The 18,669-nt window shown below is 37.9% G+C and overlaps 2 protein-coding genes across 2 annotated transcripts; one reads left to right on the top strand and one right to left on the bottom strand.

The window, feature by feature from the left end:
• Nucleotides 1–11,522: 11,522 nt before the first annotated feature.
• Nucleotides 11,523–16,043, bottom strand: pex3 (peroxisomal biogenesis factor 3). The gene is made up of 12 exons (XM_086060981.1): nt 15,839–16,043; nt 15,351–15,482; nt 15,185–15,266; nt 15,034–15,077; nt 14,827–14,948; nt 13,985–14,051; nt 13,839–13,893; nt 13,637–13,775; nt 12,688–12,758; nt 12,479–12,601; nt 12,269–12,365; nt 11,523–11,968 (listed from the first exon to the last, which is right to left on the bottom strand). The coding sequence occupies exons 1-12, from the start codon at nt 15,909–15,911 to the stop codon at nt 11,885–11,887; spliced, it is 1,089 nt and encodes a 362-aa protein (XP_085917107.1). The 5' UTR covers nt 15,912–16,043; the 3' UTR covers nt 11,523–11,884.
• Nucleotides 16,044–16,629: 586 nt separating this feature from the next.
• On the top strand, nt 16,630–18,551 carry adat2 (adenosine deaminase tRNA specific 2). The gene is made up of 6 exons (XM_086060615.1): nt 16,630–16,842; nt 16,972–17,076; nt 17,329–17,479; nt 17,568–17,674; nt 17,743–17,815; nt 17,893–18,551. The coding sequence occupies exons 1-6, from the start codon at nt 16,762–16,764 to the stop codon at nt 17,919–17,921; spliced, it is 546 nt and encodes a 181-aa protein (XP_085916741.1). The 5' UTR covers nt 16,630–16,761; the 3' UTR covers nt 17,922–18,551.
• Nucleotides 18,552–18,669: the final 118 nt, after the last annotated feature.

Here is an 18,669-nt window from a genome sequence, read left to right as displayed (position 1 = left end):
AAATGCAATAAAATATATAAAATTAATTAAAGAACACAAATTAATGCATAAAAAAATGTTTGTTTTGCTGTGAAATATCTTTGTGACTATTTTGTGAATATTTTTGATCATGGGATGTCGTTAATAATTGTCGCCTGTGGGCATGTCTCTTTGTGACTATTTTGTGATTAAGGGCTATATACATAAACTTGACCCACTTTTGTTGACAAGAACTGATCGACTTTTTTTTTTTACGACAAAGTGAAAGAAGATTGTGAGGCGAAACCGACTCACTCGGATAAAAACACAACCATAAAAAGTCGTAAAACGGCCAAAAATTCAATTCAGACACAAAAGAAGCAAAGACAGGCAAGATTCTAATTCATATCCTCGTTAGGCCAAAATATCACAAGAATATAATTGTTAAGTTATGACAATGCAGTCACACCCTTTTATGAATACAGTTAGAATATGTATCATGTACTCTTATAAGAAAAAGTAATATGATCAAAATTGGAGTATGTCGGAATGATCTGGAATGAGTGTCGGCGTGTTTCTTTTCTTGGGAAGTTTGTTTAATTCCTCTGAGAAGCCCGTCCTTATTTTGTGTGTGTGTGTGTGTGTGTGTGTGTGTGAGGCAGGCAGGTGTTTCCCCGCAGCCCACGTCACCCCCCCCCCCCCCACCATTCCACTAGCATCAACCGGTCGCATCAGGAAAAGAAAGTGACACGCTTGACCATTTTATTATTTATTATTAGATCCCGACAAGCGTGCGTGTACGCGTTGTGTGTGTGTGTGTGCTATTAATACACACTGATGTACGTCGTCTTCATTTAGCTGCAGTGTCACACACGCACACACACACTGGGATATGTTCAATAGCACTTTTTTTTTTTTCCAGACCGCTATCAGTACGAGTATGAATTAATTGAGTACTCAGTACTGATACATCGAGTATTTTTGATAAGTAAAATTTCATTTAAACAATGACAACAAATTGTAAGCAAAGACCTTTGTTTGTGACAAACTTTGTGTCAAACTGCCTCAGTATAGCGCCAACTACTGCCGAGGAGGACTTACTTCATGTTTTTGTTTGTCTAAAAGAGGAAGTCAATCCCAAAATGTTGTTTACAATAAGTTCTATGCAGCACCACTAGTGCAAACAAACAGTAATCTAATTAACATTGCGCAATGTTTGTGGAATATGAGTTAAGCAGCAAAATCCAGCCATATTTATCCATCTCAGGGGGGGCGGCCATTTTGCCACCTGCTGTCGACTTAAAATGACATCACAGTAGCTCAGGCCTCAGGTAGCGACCAATCACGGCTCACCTGTAGTATTGTGAAGTATCGATGGCAACTAACTGTCATGGAAACGCGCCGGCAAGGCGGCTGGGTGAACTTTGACACGGTTTCGCTTTCGTTATGACACCGCGCTCACTTCAACTTTTTCTTTCTGTTGACGCTGTCGAGAAATTTGGCAGAAGAAAAAGTGAAAGTTTGATGCCATAATTTTTTTGTTTGGGTTTGAGGACGATGAAAGAAGTTTGTGGGTGAGAGTGTTGCCACGGCAACAGAGCTGCTCAATATGGGGGAGGGGAATCACATGTCATACAAATATGTACTCATCACTGTCAACATAAATGTTTTTATTTGTTTTGTAGTATTTTAAAGGTGCTGTTTATCTTTCTGCCACAATTAGGAATTATTTAATAAAATAAATAAAAAATTCTTAATATGAAATTACGAATTTTACAAGTATTAATTTTCAACATAGAGCCAGGTGATCTATTTCATAGAGTAAGAAACAAATTATATTAAAAAAAATATAATAAAATAAAATAAATAAAAAAAATCATTTTTTTAGATATCCACAACAAATGCAATGAACACATTTTAGCTTTTATTTTTATTAATTTAAAAAATAATAATTTAATGTTTGTTTGTTTTTTTATGAATTAATGAAATTAGACATCTATATTTTGAGTCATGCCAACGTAAATGACGACGAGCCACATTAAATAACCCCTGAATTTACTGTGACCAACCTGCCAGAAGAATTACATAATTGATAATTTATTTATCATGCAGTATTCCTTGATTATTGTACTCCGATGTAGTGAAATGTCTGTGCCGTATAATTATTTCACCGGCACACCAGAGACCCTTTGGATGAAGTCATGTGCCGGTGACGTCAGCTCTTCCGGGAAGTGCCGGCGCTTCCGCCACCAACGCCCCCACACCGACCCATCCCTCCTCTTCCTCTTCTTTCTCATCACGGCTAATCCGGGAAATCCTCCCCCGCCTCACTCCGCTCTTCCATACATCCCCCCCCCACCCCCCAAGGTTCACAATGCATGTGCAGCACAAGAGAGCGAGCGAGCGAGCGAGCGAGCGAGCGAATGACCGATCCAAGCGGACGGATCGATCATTTTTGTGTTAAATCAAAACTAAACTTTTTTTTTTAATCTTTGGAATACAATCGTCAAAACGTTTATATGTATTAAATAATTATGTGTGTGTGTGTGTGTATATATATATATATATATATATATATATATATATATATATATATATATTATTATTATTTTTTTTAATTTGATGAATCAAATAATCAACAAAATAATTCACAGATGAATCAATTTCTAAAATAATCATTAGTTGCAATCCTAACATACAAACATTCAAAATGCTACATGTGGTTAGAATTATTATTTTGTTTAAATTTGCCACGACGAGAGCACAAAAAATAGCGATAAAAACATTCGTATCATACATTCGCTTACGAGAAGGATTATTTTGGCAAAGGGCCAATAAAACAAAAATGTTTTTGTAATTTTCCCAATATTGTTTTCTGTAAACAATACGTCGTAAAAAAAAAACAACGAGAAGAAGCAAGAGCCATGTGAGCATGCATTCGTGTTTTTCTGGTTGAGGCCAGTTTTTTCGACGCCGCCGCTTTGTCCTTTTGAACAGTGGCGGGAAGCGAGTGCCAGCAAGGCGCACATTGGACTTTTTGTTCTGTTCATTTGCATGATTCCCAACAGTCTAATCATTTATTTTGGCTGCGCCGTTTCCAGTATGTGGATGATTTGTTTTTCACCCCTATCCAATCAGATTTCAGCTTTCTATATGTTGTCATGTCAATGTAATCTGCCCGGGACCTTCGACAGTTAGCGTGCTGGCCAATGGAACGCAAACATTATTTGAAACCGTTTCTTTAAACAAGGGAAATGATTAATTTGCATTTAAAAAAAATATATATTTCTGAATATAAATATATAAATACTTTAATATAAATATTAACTTATTCGCTGCCATTGACGGCTATAGACGTCAAAAACTCATTTGAACTATTTCTATTAGTTTAACATTTTCCCCCCCACTTTTGTTAACAGGAGTATGAAAACCTAGAACAAAAATTAGAAGAGATATAAAATTTGTGATTAATCGTGACTTAACTATTGAAGTCATTCGATTAATTACAATAAAAAAATGTAATTGCCTGACGGCCCTAATTTTTAATAATCTTTTCTTTTTTCTTTTGAAATGTTTAGGTTTTCATACTCTTGTTAACAAAAATGGGGATTTTTTTTTTAAACTAATAGAAATAGTTTAAATGATTTTTTGACATTTATAGGCATCAATGGCAGTGAATGAGTTCATATAAATATATAAATAGTTAGGGGTGTTTGATTATGAAGAAAATATGAATCCCGATTAGGACGATCATTCGTTTTTTGGCACAAAATAAGAAAACGTTTCAACGTAAAAAAATATGAAGACAAAAACATGATCATTATGCAAGTTTCTTTTAAGCCCAACAAGATTTTTTTATTATTATTAAATTAGTTATTTCGAAAAAAAAAAAAAGAAAGAAAGAAAATATATACATTTAACAACAACTCAAAATTAGTATTAATTATCTTTTATTTTTGTTTACGATTATGCCAATTTTGTAATTGTGGAGTGTAATAATTGAAATTGTAATAGAATTTCGATTAATTGCACAGCCCTGTAAATAGTGGATATGACTACTTTGCTAGCATCGGGCCGAACCTCATAAGTCACGATTTAAATTCAATATTTTTTCTAAAATATATTCCGTTGGTCACATGTGGGTGTTACAAATGATCGACCAATTATCTAAAGTGTTGAAAATGTATTTCTCTCTTTGATGATGTCACGTTAAAAGTTGAACAAACAATTTTGGAGGTACAAGGTTTTCGACCAGACGCTAGCCATTTACAATCAACCAATTATGTCACGAGATACAAGAATAACGACAAAGCATTTTAATCAACCCATTGTACTCCTAAACTAATGCATCAAATAGCGGATGAAACTTTCTGTCAAGCAAGATGCTCGAGTTGTTCCATGAATTTCGTCACAATGGAAATTCGAGCTGGGAAAAGACAAATTGCACGACGGCGTCATGTGATTCGAATTCCTGACATATTGCACTATAACTAAAGTCGAGAATGAAGACGGACGGGTTGGGAAACTTGAGCATTTAAGTCCCGCCTCCTTCCACAGAACCAAACACAACGAGGAGCTTGTGTGCATCACAATATCGTAAAAGGCCTTTGAAATGTTGACGTGATTTTAGTGTTGATTGATTTGACATTAAACACACGTCACATGATTATTTTAAGCGCCTTGCGTACTTTTTCATACTTGCGTGGAATCTCCCCGGCAGATTTCTGACAAAGTGACTGTGCATAATCATGGGAACGTCAACGTCAAATGTTTACTGGAATCCGCCAAGAAGATAAAGCACAATTGAAATTTGAAAATTATTTTATGCATTTTTTTACCATATGAAATACAGAAAATAAAATGAATTTAATCAGAATACTGCACTAATGACTTAATCAAGTCTATCACTCAAAAGAAAGGGAGCCATGTTTAAGATCAGCAGTCACCATTTTTTTGTACTATAGTCTGGACGACTTGCTTACTTACTTAATGGGCCAATTGGTTTAGGGTGTTTTTTTTGTGGTTTTTTTTTTTTTTTTTTTAATCAAGGTTTCAATAACCTCTAATTCTGGCTATCACTTGTAATGGGCTTCTTCTTTTTTTTGAGGGGACATTAAGTAGGGCTCAATAGGATTGGCTGCTTGCAGAGTTGAGCAAGCTAGCTGCCTCTTCGAAGGTAATTGCTTCCAATTATCTTATTTTCTCTTTGTCTGGCGAGCAGTTATGAGGAGGCGAAAGAGATGTTGCAAACACGGACGCCTTATTATTTGCGTTGAGGAAAAAAAAAAAGTGCCAGTGGGTACAAGTTAGCCCCAATGACAACATAAGTAGCCCACAGGTTTGTTCTAAAAATAGCTCACCAGTAATGGGACACTGTGACTTATTAATTAATTTGCTCTCAAAAAATGTAGAACTACATTCTATTTTAAATGTTTTAAGTGTCCCAGAGGCGTATTATATTATATAAAGAATGGTTGAAGAAAGGGTAGTAATTACACAAACGGCCAGGAGGTGGCAGCAGAGCCAAAAGAGATCAACCAGGGCCGTGTTGAAAACAAGCTCATTTACCCACAGTTCGAAACTAAACTTAGCTATATTCTAATGCTAATTTCTGCAGAACTGAAACAGATACAAATGTACTTTTTTTTCTGATGAAAAAAAGAGACTATTTTATCTTTTGGTAGGTTCCTTTTTTAAAGGGCAATAGAACACAATATTCTGTTGGCCTTGCAAAATCAGTCCAAATCCAGTAAAACAGCCTTGAGCGAAGGGGGTTGCTTCAGTGAAAATGGCTGCGAGTGAATGAGTTAAGTTAAGTAAAAGAGAAGGTTAACATGTATTTTTTCTTTGTTATAGAATATTCTATATTTTGTTTAAAAAATGAACGGAAAAAATGCTGTTATTTACTCAAATATATATATTTTAAAAAAAAAAGGGTCATTTTCGAGCTGTGATTTTAATACCGTAATATTTTTGCTCACACCGTCAGAATCGAACATCGGCCAAAAAACAAAAGATTAAATATGCAACTGTGCATTAGAGGACTTGTGTGACCGGACTGGTCGGATATTCCAATTATGGGAAATGAATATAAAAAAGTCACACTTTTTTTTGGTACAAAAAGCGAGTCAATGTATGAAAACCACTGCAAAATATAAAAGAAAAAACATTTCTAAAACGGAATCGCACAAAAACTAGAATCTACAAACACTGAGGTTTGACAGTATTTAAGGTTTGTGGACAACAAAACAAACAATTCATGTCAATATGTTGCTGACAAGAAGTCCTATTTAAAATGGCGCTTCTTAAAAAAACACACGCGCGACATTCCAATGTCACATCATAGAACAAGCGAGTCATTTATTGTTGCAAGTGCTATAAAAATGGACGTCAGGTGACGCAAATGCTTCCCACGATTCCTTGCGTGCACCGCGAACGCGCTATAAGCGGAACACGATAACATTCCACACGACTGTCCCATATTTATGTTGACATGGCTGTTGCCGTGGCGATGCCATTCACGCCCCGTGGCGTGGACTTCCACCCAGAGGGAAGCCTCTGCGCCGGGCCGCGTTACAACACAAATACTTTCCGTCCTCCAGCCCACTTGACAAACCTTTGACGGGAATTGATGAAAATGATTTATTGAATTGTCAGATTTTTTTAGATTTTTTTTTTTTGGGGCAAGCATTTGTACTTTTACAGCTTCAGTTTTTTTTTTCAGAGAAAGAACAGAAAAGAGAACATTCGGGAATGGAACATGTCCCAGGATTCCCAGGCTGGGCCGGCGTGGCGTCACAAATTCTGCACCGCCGTGTGTGTGGGGCTATTTTTAGATCATGTTTAGACACGCACGTCTACACGTCAAACACACACAAGCACCCATAGAGAGTGGCATAAAAGTATTTAGTCAGCCAGCGATTGCGCAAGTTCTCCCACTTCAAACGATGACAGATGGCCGTCATTGCCGTCATAGGTACACTTTATTGTGAGAGACAGAAAGTGAAAATAAAATACTGGAAATTTAAGATGTTTTAACCCAACAAATAGACAACTCCTCGTGTTTGGAGGAAGAAAAATGTCGAGTCGCGTCCCTACTGTGAAACATCAACGATATTCGGCGTCTTCATTGGCGGAAGTTGACAGTAACGGCGGCAACGCAAGATGGCCGCCCTCTGGCTCCTGCCGCGAGAGGCAGTCCAAGTTATTATTGTATGTCGCGTTGCAGAAGGAATCAGGCCACGCGGTGAGCAAACACGTTAATGAGAACAAATAAGAGATTACGAATGGCCGCAGGGGTGGCAAATCCAGGTCCAGATAGTCAAAACCCTGCCACAGTTTGGCTTTAGCCACTGATGCTAGCTAGCAGGTTAACGAGCACTAGCTAGCTAGCACCTGGGGCTAAAGCCAAACTGTGGCAGGGTTTTGACTTTCTGGACCTGGATTTGCCACCTCTGATTGGCCGAGAGGAGGCCAAAATAGCGACCACGCTAACTGCTACGTAGCTTACAAGTCTGGCTCCTATCTTATCACCCCAGTTGCCTTCACAGACCCTCCCAGATCATAGGAAACTACAAAACTTGTGAACTATATGCTATATGCGTGGTCGGCATAGGTTACAAATTGTCGAAGGTGCGCGGCGAGGAAAATGCGGGCAAAGCGGACGCTGCTCGGTTGCTGTAATGATGTCATTTTGCCACAAGGAGCAAAAAAGGAGTGCGTCAATCTATACTGACCCGGTTATTGACGACTACGATGAGGGATGACAAACCACTTTCGTCAATGTTTAGTTGTATTTTTTTAAGTTTGACGCCATTCGTTTTCCGACCACAAAACGGGCGTTCGTGACCAAATATTTATCATTTACAATAAATTCTTAAAAATTTTTACAATGTGATTTCCAGGATTTTTCTGTGACCACAGTTGAAGTGTAGCTATTAGAGCTGTCAAAATTAACCGATTAATTGAGTAATCGATTATCAAATTAATCGACAACTATTTCAATAATTGAGTAAATAGCTTGGAGCCATTTTTTTTTAATTTAAAATGGGCCAAATCCTTTAGTTTCAGCATATCAACAGTCATTGTTGCCTGATTTCTGTAGTCCTTCGTGAAAGAAGACTGATTATCTTCTGTGTTTAATCAAAATAATTTGCAGACATCTGTTTTTACTTTGGAAAACAATGACCATATCGGGAACATAGTACAACATCAACCCCCCCCCCCCCAATTATTATTACTATTTTTTTTATCACTATACGAATATGAAGTACGCAAATAATCACCAGTGGCTGACTAAAGACTTTCTTGACCCACTGTACACACACACACACACACACACACACACACACACACACACACACACACACACACACACACACACACACACACACACACACACACACACACACACACACACACACTGTTAATGAAATCCCATACACGCACACACGGTGCCCTCTGTTCAGCACCATGACATAAAAAACATCCGGCTCGAGTGATGCCGTCACCTTAAAAAAAAAACATGACGTCACCTGGAACGTGATTGGTCAATCAATCAATTAATCATGAGCATGTGGCCACACCCCCTTTGCTGCATTTGTTTACATGCCGACGAGGACAAGAACACAGCAGTCTTCCGCGCGTCAGGTGAGATGACATCATCGCAGCGTTCAGTGCGAGTGACCTCAGCCCGCATCATCCCGAATACCTAATGAGGGATTGACCCTGCCCCCACCCCACTCCACGCCCTCCCTCCGCCAATCAGCAGAGGCGGCTCTCGGCCAATCGCGTGGCAGCCGATGGCACGGGGATGCTCAATAATGCAGGGAGCCGCCGATAGCGTTGGCACTCGTGCACGACGTGAACGGGGGTGTGCGGGTTGGGATAGCGGGATAGTAGGGTGATGGCGGATGATGGCGGATGATGTCATCGCCACGCGTCTGCCCGTACTTGTGACTCACCGGGATTACAAGCACAACAGTAAACACGCTCGCACTAATGACATTAAAAGCATCACCTGTCACTGACTGGTGACCAATCCTGTGTTTGTCTATATGTTGCCTGTCACTGAGTGGAGACCAATCCATAGTTTGTCATTGGCAGGCGACCAGTCCACATTTTGTCTATATGCGCCTAACTAACAAAAGAACAAAAACTCAAATTGAAAATACATTTTTGTTAATAAAAAATAAAATAAAAAGGGAAAATCCTTAAATGTGACTGAAACTCGATTTTATGTTGATAAAAGTAACTCAAGTGAAAATGTTATTACACAATACTCAGTGACATTTTTTGCTTCATCCTGTACTTAACAAATACTTTATATATACTTAAAAATGAGCTAATACAAACAAAACTGAAATGAAGCATTTTTGGAAAAAAATAAAACTAAAGGCGATGAAATGCTTTAATCGTAATTAATCGCATGACTTCAATAGTTAACTCACGATTAATCGCAAATTTTATATCTGTTCTAAATGTTCAATAAAATAACCAGTCTCGTGTTTGTCGACCTGTTAGCTGATGTTGACAGGCTCGGACGACTTTAAAATCATAATGACGAAATACATCATGATTGTAAAAGAGCAGCGCTATAACCCAAAAGTTTAGCATCATATATAATCATAATGGTTGAGGTGCAACGATTAATTGATAGCTAATCGACAATCATATCAATCCACAACTATTTTGGCCATCAATTAACTCATTCAATGCCAGCTGAGTTAAAATGAATGAGTTAATCGTTTGCAGACTTTACTTAACACAAATCTTCTCCGATTTCTGATTAGCTTGATGTTGAACCAAGATCAGACTTTTGCAAAAAAACTGCTTTTACTCTGGAAAACAATCATTAACATTTCTGTCGATTTTCTGACGGATGTTACGTAACAAGCCGGTGAATAAATCATAATTTATGTTTGTGCATTTTCCGCACCGTCAATTAATAATAAATGGAAATTAAAGCATGGTTTTAAACTCTGATTCGTAAATTAATCAACAAAATAACCAATAATCAATTAATAAAATATTTGCAGCCCTAGTAATAACCATAACGTCTCAAAATAATGGCAATCGACAGGAAACAAGGTGGTATTACATTGAATAGTTAATAAAACATGTCCGTATTAGGAGCTAACATGGCAAAAGCGACGACCTCATTATGACTGGCACGACGCTGCATCGAAACCTCAATTCATGGAAAGTTAACGTCGGAAAACGCATGCGGAATATTTGTACAGGTGACACACTTGACTGGACGCCAGGCCAACAATCTCAGCAGAATCGCTGCTGAGGATGATGATGATGACACGTGAATGTAATCGCAACAATTAAAAAGGATTATTTTTTCTCTTGTGGAAAAATACCTGCAGGTTAAACGTGTTTTTGTCTGTCTGTCTTCCACGCCCTGAAAAGCTTTGATTAGGAAACGGGATTTGTTTTGGAGAGGAAACTCTTGCTGTGATGACTCACCAAATGTGTCATAATTATATATATATATAATATATATACAAAAGTGCAATTTTTTCCATTGAAATGTTCTGTATGCTTAGTTAACATATTTAATATCCATACGGCGCTATTGTCGCATATTTTTGTCATATTTAATCATAGACTTTGAATGTGGCACATCTGCATATTTATCGCCTATACACCAAATGTAGCATATCATATCTATTGTTTCATATGCTGAATTGAAGTTTACGTCATGGTTATAAGTAATTAATAATTAATTTTGCACATTTACATCATATTTAATTATACCTATACAAATCAAATGTAGTATATTACGGCATATTTAAGGTACAGTGGCCACCTGCCATTCAGGAATAGGAACTGGGTCGACCTGTGAATAGTGAAAATCCGCAGATAATTAAAAAAATATTAATATTGATTAATAATAAATAATCTTAAGTTTTTTTTACCCCAATATTAATTTTTAAAAATTGCAATTTTGTTGTCGAATTTGTGAATGTGTGGGTGTCAAACCTAATGTATCATAATTACATCATGTTTAATTTAAAAATGTTATTTTTTTGTTTGTTTTTTTAATCTAGCCATGACATCATCCTGAATCAGCATTTTTTTTAAGGGGCTTTCCAACCGTGCCATCATTATGAAAAATAGCAACCCCTGTAGAAAGCCATTACGTATTGGATAATCTTAGTTGAAACGTATTTATTTATTGACCATTTAAAAAGGAATTTAGCATCTTAATAATGAAGAGAAGCGGAAATGTTTCACCGACTACTACATGCTCCAACACAAACATGATGACGAAGGCTAAGGACTTCTGGAACGTTCTCGCCAAAAGAAGTCTGAAGTAAAAAAGCGACACCTTGTGGGCAACAATCAGAACTACATCAAAATACAGCCAAAATCCCATCCGGATTTCTTTTGAGAACAGAACCACGAAAACGATATATGAAAGCGGATTGATTGATTGATTGATTGATTGCGTCACAGGGGAGAAAAATGTAAGACGAGCTCCCCAAAACCATGTTCTAGTTATAGTTTGTGGATTCCGACAAACAACTCTCATAAATTAGGACACCTGGAAACTCTTACAAATAATATTTCTCTTTTAATGAAATTAATTTATTCTTCCCGCTCGGAGTCTCTGACAAATGTCACGGCAGGAAGTAAACAATCGTCACCGTTAAAACGCCACAGAGCAGTTCACGGCAATGCGGCCATTTTGTTCGAAAAAATCGCGTCGCGTGACGAGAACCAAAATGGTGGCCGTGCGTCCCACTTACCTGCCGCCTCTGTCGGAGCGTCAAAACACAGCAGCCCTTCATTAAAAGAATACTCCATTTCCCATGGTGCAACAGTGCTTGCGATAATCCAGCTCGGCTGACGTGAGTCATTGGGAATTATAAAAAAAAAAACTAAAATAAAAACATGATAGTTCGTCCTTCCCATCCTACTTGTGTATTTCCTGCGGTGTGCTGAAGCTGTCGTACACGTTGGTGGCAAACTCCTTCATGTCGTCATTCATCAGAAGCTCCTAAAAAAAGGACAAGACAAAAACAACATACGTTAGGATTTTGCAGTAGTTTGAGTTTTTATTTCACTTCTTAAATTTAGTCAATTGTGATTAAGAGAGAGCTTCCTTTTTTTTTTTTTAATGCTTTTTTGCTTTAGTTTTTGTAGTACATTAACTTTTTGTCGGGTGTGAGATTAAAAGGTCACCTTTCCCGCTCTCCCTTTTAATTTCAGTTAGCCAAAATGTTTATTTTTAAATGTATGCTATTTTTGTTTTCCCCCCCTTCCTTTTTGGTTACTACCCGACACCAATGATGATGACCTGAACAAAGTGTCCCGGTGTCTCGCTGCAGATGGTGTTGATCTGACCGTTGATGATGGGGATGATCTTGGCCAGCGGAAGACTGACGGACGACAGACTACACACATACGCACGCACACACACAGAGAAACACAGGATTACGCGTTAATACAACCTGTAAAGAAACTACCGATAACTCATCGGGGGCATTATCTCGCCACGCACACAAACCTGTGAGGGTCGGCGTTGTGGGCGGAGTCAGCAGGCGGCGGGTGGAAGAACTGCGCCAGGTTGTCGAAGAGACGAGAGAATCCTCGTTGCAGGCACGCAGTCAACACGACGCTGAAGTCTGGACTGAACACACGACAACGTCGCCGCGCGTGTTTGTTAGCGCGTTGACCGGCACGAGCGCGTCAAGAAGAAGGTGGCAAGATGGCTACCTGTCCAGCAGGTCTCTGGTCTCGTTGAGCAGTCGGATGGTCAGGACGTCGCTCTCCGTCAGACCGCAAGCCTGAATGCAACGCCGTCACATTATTACATACCCTCCTATATATGAAGTTAATAAAACATTTGCTATATCTGGTTTTGTTGTTTGTGCCTCTTCTACATTGGGATAATTGATTTAATCGCAATTTTTTTTTGGGGGGGGGGGGGGGGTCAGATAGATATTTAAATTGTTTTTTTTCATATATCCTTTCAAACGATTTTTCAAAAATGGGGGGAAATCGATTTTTCAAGTTTTCAAAGTTTTTCCCCCCAAATTTAAAAAATCTATTTTAAAATAACATATGGAAAAACATTCTTAAAAAAGTTTTAAATTATTGTTTTTTTTTTATTTAGATTTTTTTTTAAATAAGTATTTTTGTTAAAAAACTGAAAAAAATGTATCAGCAAATTTTTTTTTTTGAAAAATAAGTTATTTAAATTGAATTCCCCCCAAATATCCTTACAAAAATAATTTTCTTTTTTTTCCCAAATAAAAAAAAAATCTATATTTAAACAACTTTTACAAAAATATTGAAAGACATTCTTAAAAAAGGTTTTAAAAAAACTTTTTCGAATTAGATTTTTTAAAACATTTTTTATTAAAAATATTTATTTTTGCAAAAAACAAAAAAAAACTATTTGTAAAAAAAAAAAAATATATATATATATATATATAAATATCTTTTAAAAAAAATGGGGGGAAATATTAACTATTTTTGAAGAATTTTTACAAAAATATTGAAAAATATTGAAAAACATTCTTAAAAAACTTTTTTTTTTTAAATAAAAAACAAGAGAAGAGAAGCTAGTCGACTCCAGATGCAGCGTTTCATCAGTCATTTGGAACTGGTTCGGGTTTGCAATGTCGGATGAGAATGAACAAAGTCCGCCATGTGTGTGGACCTGGTCGGCGAGGGCGTTGTCGTCGGTAGCCAACATGTAAGATGAGAGCGGGCGGCAGGGACAGGACTCCACCTCGGCTCGGATCCAACTCACGTGCTGCTCCAACTCCAGCAGACTCAAACTCTGCTTCAGACACACGCTGCACACACAAACGCACAATTAGAATAGAAATCTTCTTGAAGTGGAGTTGTTTTCGTCTTACCCATCCAGAGAGCTCTGCACCGACTTCTTCGCGACGGTGATCAACTGTGTCAATCCTGCACAGGCAGAGTGACGCAGCTTCATTAGTTCTGGATTTATATATGAAAGTATCTTTTAAAAACATTTGCTCATCAATGGTGTCCTTACCGTCGCCAAGGAGATGTTGGATGCTGGACAAGTACTGCTGCTGGACCTCTGGTGGCGCCTGGAGAGTCTGACAACACAAACACACAGACGCTCAAACCTGCTTGTGGCAGATGTTTTAAACTACAAAACAATTTTTTTGTTTCCTCTCATAAGCCATAGGAATTAAAAATAAGCCTACTTTTAAGAAACAAATTCATGTATTTAAAAATGTATTTTTAAAGAAAGAAAGTTGTAAACCATGGGTCATGTCATTTAAAAAAAAGAAACATTTAGTTAGAAACATTTTTAAATACCCTTAAAAAAAATTGAAATAAATGTGGTTTTTTCAAAAATAGGGTGGAAAAAAAAGAAGAACATTTTCAAAAGATCCGAAAACCATTCTTTAAAAAAAAAATATAAAAAAAAAAATGTTGGTCAAAAAATTAAAAAAAATTCTTAATAAAAATCTTAATAAAAACATTTGTTTAAAATCAAAAGATTTTTGTGTTTAAAAAACAAAACAAAAAAAAATTGTTTCCAAAGTATCGAAAACATTTGTTTTTGGAAATAATAAAAAATGATGATAATAATAATAAAAATTACAAATATTTTTTTCAGATTTTTAAAAAATAATTGTAAACTTGTTTTTTTTCTTCTTTACAAACAGATGCTCAATTTTCAAAAACTAGAAATTATTTCAAAAAGCCATGGGAATTAAAAATTTGCCTACTTTTGAGGAAATAAATTATATCACCAGTCCAACACAAAGGCAGGTACCATTGCAGACCACTAAACTAACTGTACAGCTTGACAACCCCAGTTTGAGAATTTGTGTTCTAGAAGCTTTTCAGAACGTTGCTCACCGCGGGGGGCTTGCCCACAGAGTTGTCCAGGTAGAGGTAACCTCCGATGATGTTGAGCTGGATCCTCAGAAGAACCACCAGCATGCACGTGCTGTACACGGCCACCAGGCTCCGCGTGAAACCTGCCACAGAGCACGCCGACGTCGGATGCCAAATGAGGTCATGACGATAAAGGAACGCAAGCAGAGAGGTCAAAGTGTGACTTACTGATGATCTTCAAATCCTCCCAGATCTCCACTTTATTGGCCGGCCTGTCAGGATAAGGAGCAGACAGAAAACGTCAGCACGTCTTAGAGCTATATGAATAAACTTCACAGGACTTGACTTTTAACTGAGAGAGAAGTTGAGTGACACTGACCTGGTCTTCAGGATGGCGGTGAGGCTTTCTGAGTTGAGCTGGTTGACGATGGCTTCTCTCAGCGGAGGCAACATAGACACAACTGAAACATACACACGCACACAAAAAAACATCTTATTTGATCCTATTACTTCCGTATTCTTATTGTTAGTGTTGACTTCCTGACCGGTCATGTTGCACGTCCTCTGGTTGCTCTCAAAGTGGAACTGACGTCTGGCCTGAGCGATGTACTCAGTGGCTTCCTTCTCTTGGAGCTCCCTGATCTTGGATTGGGCATATTTGCCCAAGAAGTACACACCTGGTGGGAGGGCAAAGTAGGTAGTATCATAAATTGACAACAAAAAAGAAATATGACATATTGACCAATTATAATGCAAAAAAATATTATATTTTATGTCAGTTATAGACCAAACAAGTAGTAATAAATGTCATGTAGGCTTAACTCTTTATCTTAACACAACAAGGACGTTGAGGAACATGTCACAGGAAAGTATGTTGATTTAGGTAGGAAAATTAACAACATTAAGCACATATTAACAATAAAAAATATTGTACTATTGGACTATATCCGAAAGTCAAGAAGACTAGCTACTCATTTACCAAGTGAATTTCACAGTGTAGCATTAGCACACAGGCTAACAGTTTCTAGTGTACCTCCAACTACAGTTCCGGTGAAGATAAATTTCCTCTTGTGACGCTTCACAAAATTCCAAATGGACGAAAACATCCTCGCACACTGAGGAATGTCCCACGGCGTAAAAGTCCCCGAAACAGTCCGTACATTTATCTTTGGACGCACTGTTCGAGCAACATGACGGCTAGCTCACGAGTTTCAAGTCTTTAGCGAAGCCACGTTAGCAGCATGCTAACTGTCAATAGCGTAAACGGAAGTCGTGTACGTAAAGCGGACATCGACGCCATATTGGATGTGGCAAAGCAGGGTGATTAGAATGGGGGGAATTTAACAAAAAGAGAACAGATTAAAAAAGGTAATATATATATTTTAAAATTGTATTTAGAAATTAAAAAGTGATTTTAATAACACAATACGCTGACTTTGTGGCTAATATATTTATAACAAATGGGCACCACTAATTATTCAATAAAGAAAAAGCAACAACAACAAATAGAAACCGAAAAAGAAGTTGCTATTAATACATTGGTTATAAAAACAAAAAAAATAACTAAAAACTTAATCGTTTTACAGTTCGTGAAGAATTGTAATCGTCAAACAGGTACGTCCAATTTTATCTTCCCCTTCCATGCTTCTTCCGGGTATGAAACAATCCCATTAACGGAATACGTGAAAAAAATATAAGAACATGTAAAATGTATGTTTTATCATTTCAACAACTGGTGAAAGCAAATTGAATAATTTAATACACGATCGCCGTTCTCCTTCAAACTGTCGTAAGTTAAAAAGGAAACAGGTCCGTCCCATTGTATCTTCCTCTTTCCGTGATACGAAAAGTCAGTGAAAAGGGCACACACAAACGTGAGACCGTTTTTTTTATTTTTTAAAATATAGATTCTGCAACAATCTGGTTTTAGAAACACTATGCGAGGTTGACTTGACAATGGTGGAGCAGTGCTTGAATGCTACTTTTTGTCCGACTGATGAGGAAGTCGCAAAGTGGATGGACTGCGCTTTTGACATGGTGAATTGACTAATCAGCTCTGTAAACGTTAAGTCACTTAACGAGTACTTATTTGGGTGTGTACAATGTGTGAGAGGGATAAGTGACAGTCATTGTATATATTAATCTTGTGTTTGCGCGAGCGTGCAGGCAAAAGATGCTCTGGACAATTATGAAGTTCCAGTGGGATGTTTGCTGGTCTACAAGGACGAAGTGATCGGGAAAGGACGGAACGAAGTCAACGAAAGCAAAAATGTAAGCAGAGTTACTCTGATTTGTAAAACATTTCCACAGAGAGCTTGGAAACATTCACGAAGGTAAATTGGGATTGTGCACATATAAAATAGCTCCTCTATTGGCGGACATGTTGTTGGTGTAAACGGTGCATGTCAGCAAGGATGTGACTTTCAGTTTCAACTAGAGGCCGCTTTAAAATCCACAAGAGATAAAAAAAAAAAATCCCCACATTTGGCTGATTGACCTATTGTGCGTGTGATTGTGTTTGAGGCCACGCGGCATGCAGAGATGGTGGCCCTGGACCAGCTCCTGGATTGGTGTCACCGTGGCAACCGGGATGCAAGGAGCGTGTGCCAGCAGACGGTTTTGTACGTCACGGTGGAGCCGTGCATCATGTGCGCAGCCGCGCTCCGTCTTATGAGTATCCTTCACAAGTTGTGTGTCATAAAACACTAAAAGGCTGGCTGGAGTGTGTCTGCGTGTGTTTCCCCCCCTTGACTGTGTGATGGACATTCCGGTGGTGGCGTACGGCTGCGGGAATGAGCGCTTCGGAGGTTGCGGCTCCGTCCTGGACGTCTCCTCAGCTGAGTTGACGTGCACGGGAACCTCCTTCAAGGTTACTACCATTCTCGCACGTGCGCGTATGCGAGCGTGACCATGACTCTGCAGTGTCTGTGTGTGCAGTGCCTCGCAGGCCACAGAGCGGACGAAGCCGTTGAGATGCTCAAGACGTTCTACAAGCAGGAAAATCCCAACGGTCAGCATAAATAAAATGGACACCAGACACAATTCTTTCTTAAAAACAAACAAAACTATTTTCTTTTTCTCTTTCAGCACCCAAACCCAAAATGAGGAAGGAGTAAAGCATATTTTATTTTCATAAATGTTTTGTATGTCTTCTATTAGGATTTCTAATAAAATCAAAACTGTCAAATGGCATGTTTGAAAAGGGCACGCTTCATGTATCCTGCCAGCAGGGGGCGCAAACGGATTAATTTGCACCTTTGTTTGCAATTTGACTGCAGCTTTCACGTTTGTTCGGATTCAATGAGCACACTCACATAAAAGCAAAATGGTGGCAGCAAACGCACCTCGACTCATTAGCATGCAAATTTATGCAAATATAGCAGAGTATTTGAACGTTTGGATGTCACCTCACAGAGGAAGCGAAGATTTGTTCAGAAGAGACAGCGCGTGCACGCGCTTGTCACATTTCAAAACAAGCAAAGTAATGTGAGATGTCACATTTGGGAAAGGTGAGACAACAGCATCTGCGAAAATAAACATTTTTCTTCTTTTGTATTGTAATGTAGACAGTACATTTTTGCTCCTTGCACGTTTTTTTTTTTTTTTTTACACGGCATGTTGACTTATGTTTATTCTTGTCATTTCTTTTAAGCCTGAAATAAATATTAAAAAATACAAATGTTATTTGCTCCACCAATTTGCTGGGTGCTGGCACGAGAATTAAAACATTTTGTTGTGTTTGTTAACAGTTTTTTACTTATTTTTTTTAATGTCTTTTTGTTTTTGTTTTAAAGTCTGACTTTTGGATTGTGTGACTGGAATTAATTAATTTTTGAATCATTTGCCTTATAAGGTGTTTTGACT

The sequence above is a fragment of the Leptonotus elevatus genome, chromosome 18 (genome assembly GCF_054856555.1).
Source record: "Leptonotus elevatus isolate MCC_2025b chromosome 18, RoL_Lele_1.0, whole genome shotgun sequence".
Classification (NCBI taxonomy): domain Eukaryota; kingdom Metazoa; phylum Chordata; class Actinopteri; order Syngnathiformes; family Syngnathidae; genus Leptonotus; species Leptonotus elevatus.
This window is presented reverse-complemented; position numbering and strand designations above follow the sequence as displayed.